A 6,580-nucleotide genomic window follows, 5' to 3' on the forward strand; every position below is an offset into this window, starting at 1 on the left:
ATCAGACTGTTAATGTGTTGGAACATGTTTAACTTTGTTGTACAGAAAGAAGCTTAGAACCAGCTGATTTTAATCCTGGCAAGATAGCATCATCTTTTTTGCATATGTTTCTTTTTTGGGATGGGTTTGAAGAACATGTCAATAGAAACATGTAAATTTTGGTGCTTTTTCTTTCCTTTCATCACGAATTGCTTGATAGGAGAAACATTCAAGATTTTCGAAACTTGTTTTCCTTAGAACATAATTCGTCGATCCCAGTGACAGTACCCGTATTTCATCCTGAATATCATTTAAAAGTTTCCTTTGTACCAACTCTTTAATTTAAGGCAAACTCCAAATATGTTTCACCAATAATCGATTGTCACTGAACACAAGAGTTTCTACTAAAGGTGTATTTTGTAGCTGAACAGAGTATACTTTTTCAGATAAATTTCCTATAGGTGAAACCTATATAAAGTAAATACAGAAATATGTAGTTAAAATGTAAAAAAAATAATGAATATTATGGAAAAAAAGTTGAGAGAAAAAAAAAATAAGGAATCTTATCACTGATTTTTACGTGGTTGAAATTAATTGTAATTTTCTCTTTGCCTATCAGTTAGCAATACAGTATAGCTTTACACATTGTTTTCTAAACATTTAAGTACTTCTCCGTCTAAGAATCACGCAAATGTGTATAAGGTGTGGCACATGAAGAAGGAATACACATTTTATTGAATAATCCTTGTAAATAGTACTTATACCTCATAATCTCAAGAAATTACTGTCAAAGTGTTTGAAAGTTTGCCTTGTTAAGATATTGATAGGTTAAATTTAGTTGAAATGCACTGTGGAAAAATGGCGGGAAAATTTTCCCGAACTTTTCCTTATATAAGCAGTCAAAAAATATCTACATCACCGATGCTTCTGGATAATTTTAGATAGCTGTTCAGTTGTTTTCTAGATGTGTTGAATGTATTTGAGGCACAAAAGACCAAATTGAGAAATATGATGTGCCACCCATTGCCTGATTCTTACACAGAATGGTACTTAATTCATATCAATATGAAAAATTCAACACTAAAATTACTATGTAGTGAAAATATAGTGAAACATATCTAAACAGACAGTACAACATATTTCACACTAAATACATGTAACCCAAAATGAATTTCACAGTGTTATTTTGTTCTGAATTAACTACTAACATACAGAATAAGTACACGTACTTCATACTAAAAGTTTGTATGAGAGATTTATAAACTATACAGAAATCTTATTTATAGGTATTGGTCTTAAAAAAAGATATTAGTTTTTGTAATAAGACTACATATATCGTTTGAAAAGTTCTCTGAATATATACATTACCTTTAATGATGACTGGTACACTTCTTCCAGGTCATCAATACCGCTTTCATAATTGTTTTCAGACCTATCAGAGAAAAAATGCTTTCCTGCTGGTAGAAGGACTGTCATCATAAAAATGTATTTTAAATGACACTGATTCACATCCATGTGTTTCTTTTAACTTGGATAAAGTGCTCAGATAGCCTTGTTTGAGAGAGCTTAACTTATTGTCAATCTTTTGCAAATCCCTTATGCACTTTCTACAAGAAGTATCAGTATGTGTGTCCTCAGTCACAATTATATCCAAATATTTTCAATTAAATGACAAAGGTCAATTTTGAAAGATCCATGAAACAGTTTCATTCTATAGTCACATTTTCAATTTAATAAATCTGCAAAAAATTTTCTTGGTGAAGATTCTGCCAAAAGCAATCAAAAGCTGTTTATAACTATAACGACCACAGACTATTACATGAAAACATACATGTGGGAATGGCTTGAGTTATCAATTTGTTTAACGGTACTTTAATATCATATTACATTAAAATCTAGTCAGCCAGATTTATTATCAGCATGAACTGTCCATCTCAATTATTATCACCACAGTATCAAAATCAGACTTTATAAGACCCTCTTTTAAGTAATAATTAGTAGATTTGCTATCAGAGGGATACATACAATCAACAACTTTTTCATATATTCTTCAATATAAAGAGAGGGACTTGTAGCAAGTCCAGAGTAAAAGGTACATCTGTGAACGTTGTTTGTCTACCTGCTACGTTTCATGGTTCTAACACAAGGATTACTGGCGATTACGTTTTACATCACAATCAATATTGTTTCTCTGAACAGATTTGACTCCTGCTTTTACCAATTTTCCCCAGTGGCTACTTTTTGCAACCGGTATATATTGCAATATACGAGAACCAGAGAACAGTATTAGAATCTGTAGTTTTCGTGCAATATATATTCTGGGTAACGCAAAATTTATGAACCAGCTCGGAGATATTGCTGTTGTTTCCATCTTTCCTCTTTTGCCTGGAATATGTCATTTGTTGTATGGACTTCCCTTGTTTAACTGCTCCTTTCGGATATTGCTTGGAAGCTTTTGTCAATTTCTTTCGGAACTTGAAGTCGCTGCAATGACCATTTGTTTGCATGTCGAAAGGTTATTTTGTCTTCAGAACATTCTGCATACCATATCAGATCTGAAGAAAGTGTATGTTGTTTCTTGTTTAGCAATTCACGTTACAATAGATTTTACATTCCTTTCCTCTACAGTAATTCGTTAACGTTTGGGGTTGCAATATTTGTGAATAGATCTCATATCTTCTGTCCATTAATGTCTGACTCACATTGAACTATGGGTTTTTGATGCTGTTCAGATGACATCTCTGAATCACAAGACTCCATGGCTTACCGGATGCCGCCAAAAAACAACTGTCTCACGAAAGACTTTAGACAGATAAGAATGAGTTTAAGTGTTTCATAATTGAAATGAATTTGCTGGGAAAAGTTCCTTATTCACATTTTACTTTCTGTTCAGATGACATTTCTGATCAGCCTATCGTGCTTCATGAAAAACCCAAGGATTTTGAAAAAGATCACCTGAACAGAAAGTACAAACGAGTGTTACATCTTTCATGCAGTTACTAAATTGAACAATAAAATAGCATTTTAAAACAATGAAGCAAGACAATTTATATGTCATTCGTAAAGTTACACAGATCATTGCAGGAAAAACACTAAGATGAAAACCAGAGGTAGACCTAGGAAAACATGAAAAAGACATAAGAAAGCTGAAATATAAATTAGAGGCTCTTTAGTACACCTGGCTTGTTAAAGCAAAACTTAACCTCCGAAGGAGGAGAAAGTTTTTGAAAGTAATAATATAAAAAAATTTCCATGAAGAGCAGAAACTGCAATATGGCTTAACAGATTTACGCAAAAATTTACCTTAGATAGATCTCGTCATGTTGAACACTTTTACCCAATGTCGGAATTTTAATAAACCTAACGTGTTTGGGGATACATACAAAATACTTCTGTCTGACCCATATATTCTATTTTAGTAACGGTGGCCATGTTTTTCGACAGAACAAAAACTATATAATAAGTTCTATGCAAAACACCCTGGGAAACATTCATACCAAGTCTAGTTCTAATTGATCCAGTAGTTTCATAGGGGAAGAGTTTTGAACAATGATTAACGACGACGGACGACGGACGACGACGAGAGTTGCCACGTGATGGCAATAACTCACCTAGCCTTTTGGGCCAGATCATAAAAATTTAGCAAAACCTGGAAAAATTGAAAAGATCTCTATGCACAAAATTGAACATAGGAACTGGTTTCAGGCATACGTGCACTTGGACATGAATATAATTTATTTGCAGATGGAAGGGTTACTCTGTATCATCGATGAATAATAAATTAAATTCGTATCAAATACAATTAGTTTTATTAGGAAATGTTCAAGCTCTTTAGTTTGGCACACCTCCATACGGATAGGGACATGGCTTTCCTCTACTACGCTTTAGAACTGCTGCTTGATAACATCTTGTCAGCTGAACAACTTCACATCTCGGATCAATGTGTCGAATCACTTGCCCAATTCTGAAAACATTGTTTTTTAGAGCTTATTATTTTTTTCAAAACATATGCACAATAACAAGAACTACTTGTATCACGGTGATATAATTTCAGTTTTCAATAAGATAGCATATTTTTCATTTTTTTCCTTTTACTCTTATAAAAACAAAAACGAAATCATTTTTTTTTTATTTTGTTTTCTGGGGAATACCTATTGTTTAGAGAATAAGCATTTACTTCTATACCCAAAGGTATAGGGGCATTAAGCTATGGATATTGCAAATAACTATCAACTTTATTGTAATTACACAAAAGTTGTTCACAGCAGTAGTATATACAAATATAAGAAAAAAAACGATATTTTGTGGCACATGATCTTTGTAAAAACAAGTGAGCATTGTAATTTTTATTGTTTTTCATTGGATATATTTACATCCAGAAAAGTACGTCCACACCAAAGAAAGATATTTTTAGATATGATTAACGATGAAATAGTGAATGTATTCACTAAATATGAAGTCGTTTTTGGGTGTGAACATATTTTCATTACCAAAGATATGACCATTACGTGACTGAAAAGTACAAAATTTTACAGAATATCTGAGAATTGGTAAACTTCAACAAGCAATTGTTCTGTCCTTTCTATGCAGAAGTCTTTTTTTTCTCATTTGTGATGGATTCAAATCTGCAAACCCGCAATTTAATCATGATTATAATTAATTTCAGTTTATTTTAGACCAAAAAGACCCTTTATCGACCCATCTCCTTCTCTCCAGCAATACACCTTGGTTATAAGAGCAACAATATTTGTTCATTACGTTATTATAAAAAAAAATGATTCTATATTTTATCGTTTGAAATTAAACTTTGCTGTTTTTTGTCTTTTTTATATGTTTCAGTTAATGCCGTCAATTTTCATTCTTGCAGATAATGCTGTTGGCATTACCCTTTTAAGTTTATAACATCAAATATGTTTGAAAGTATTTACAGACATTTAAAAAGGACGTGATTAAATTGTAGGATATTTGGCACTCAAATCAGTTTTGCATAAAACAACAGAAAAATCAGCCTCTCAAGCAACCAAAGGATTATCATAAAAAATGTAAATTTCTTCTGCATTTTTGTGTTAACTATGTTAAGCAATTAATTTATAAAGGTATGTGCATCTTACAATACGATCAAATGAAAAATTTCAAAATAATGTCATCTACATTTGCTGACTCATAGTTCAGCTTAATAAATGTGTCCAATTTGATTCTTTATACTAAGCTTGTAATATATTCTTTAAGGTTTCCTATGCTCAGTCAAGTAGCCATAAAATGTTTTTTTTTTTGTTGTTGACCGAGATGTTTAACATATCAGACAATTTTTTGGTAAAACTAGACACCATTTTTGAAAGTCGTTAGTATCGTAGTAAATATTTCTGAAAGTCGTTATGTAGTACATTTTGCAGAATCAGATATAAAGCGTTATTTGGTTTGATTTTTGTGGAGGTTTTGGGATTCAATATAGGGCAGGAAGATCACAAATTTAAATGCCATTATAATTAACTCGTCGCCTGTCAAAAAATACTCACCCACAACAACCTATGTTTCCACCTGAACATGAACATTTTTGGCAATTATCGTTTTGAAACGATTCCCCTTCTTTAATTTGTACACCATTGTATACACAACCTATAAAAAGTTTTTTTTTAATTTACAAAATAAAATATACTTCCGTCTAATAAAGTTTTATTATCAGTAGGTATTTATGAAATAAGGAACATTTATCGTGAAATCTTTATGCTTGTTCCTTATGCTACTTATTTTTAGCTTTAGGTGGTTCCTGTTCTTTTATGACATTAGTGTTTTCATATTCCATTTAAAGAAAGTATTAAAATAATAACAAATAACAACTTTTATCAAAACTGTTTTTTCAGAAAATATACACAAGGAGCTGACATATGCTGTGATTGTGACATATTTTGTGGTTATGGTTTTTTTTTTATATTTTTCAAACAGTTAAAGATGAGATATATTCAAAGTGTTGAATGTTTACTTCATTTTTTTCCAAATACTAATTTGAAGTTTAACAATTACTACCTAAAAATAAAGAAACTTCAGCAAGGGTCTACCGATTGTTCTTCAATAAACGACGAGAAAACCCTCATACCACAAGGCAGGCTGTAGCTGGCCTAAAACACCCTTATAAACAGGTTCAGCGAAAGAGTTCAGCCCCTATCTTCAACATACACAATTTCTCAATCTTGTTATTGTTTGAATGAATTAAAGTGCTTGATTTTCATTGATATTCCGGAAGATGGTAACTCAGCATGAACTAAAACAAATCAATTCGAGATGGAATAAATTGTTCATGACATATCTCAATCATTTTCAGAATTATTAAATGTTCCTTCTTCTGATATGTTATGTTATGTTACAGACTAATATAGTTCAAAACAGACTTAAAACGTAAATCTACTTAAAATAAATACCTCGTATTCCAACACAACCGCCCTCAACATTCGAAACTGTATTCAAGAGAAGTACAGCAGAAATGACTAAACACAATACCATTTTGCTGAGTGTCCTCATTTAAAAAATAGTAATCCACCTCCAAATGATCAATTCTAAACGAGAACTGGCTATGCTGGGGAATTTATCTTCGATTTATACGGGA

The 6,580-nt window shown here is 31.7% G+C and overlaps 1 protein-coding gene across 1 annotated transcript; it reads right to left on the reverse strand.

Moving 5' to 3' along the window:
* Positions 1–3,771: 3,771 nt before the first annotated feature.
* On the reverse strand, positions 3,772–6,580 carry LOC148599594 (uncharacterized). The gene is made up of 3 exons (XM_088558090.1): positions 6,396–6,580; positions 5,496–5,595; positions 3,772–3,943 (listed from the first exon to the last, which is right to left on the reverse strand). The coding sequence occupies exons 1-3, from the start codon at positions 6,493–6,495 to the stop codon at positions 3,811–3,813; spliced, it is 333 nt and encodes a 110-aa protein (XP_088414216.1). The 5' UTR covers positions 6,496–6,580; the 3' UTR covers positions 3,772–3,810.

This window comes from Perna viridis, chromosome 13, assembly GCF_037379345.1.
Source record: "Perna viridis isolate PV_CMFRI_1.1 ecotype Kerala chromosome 13, ASM3737934v1, whole genome shotgun sequence".
Taxonomy (NCBI): Eukaryota; Metazoa; Mollusca; class Bivalvia; order Mytilida; family Mytilidae; genus Perna; species Perna viridis.

Coding starts and splice junctions, on each gene's coding strand:
- LOC148599594 (XM_088558090.1), bottom strand. CDS start 6,495: ATGAGGACACTCAGCAAAATGGTATTGTGTTTAGTCATTTCTGCTGTA. Junction 5,596..6,395: donor CGGTTGTGTTGGAATACGAG/GTATTTATTTTA, acceptor AACTTTTTATAG/GTTGTGTATACAATGGTGTA. Junction 3,944..5,495: donor GGAAACATAGGTTGTTGTGG/GTGAGTATTTTT, acceptor CAATGTTTTCAG/AATTGGGCAAGTGATTCGAC.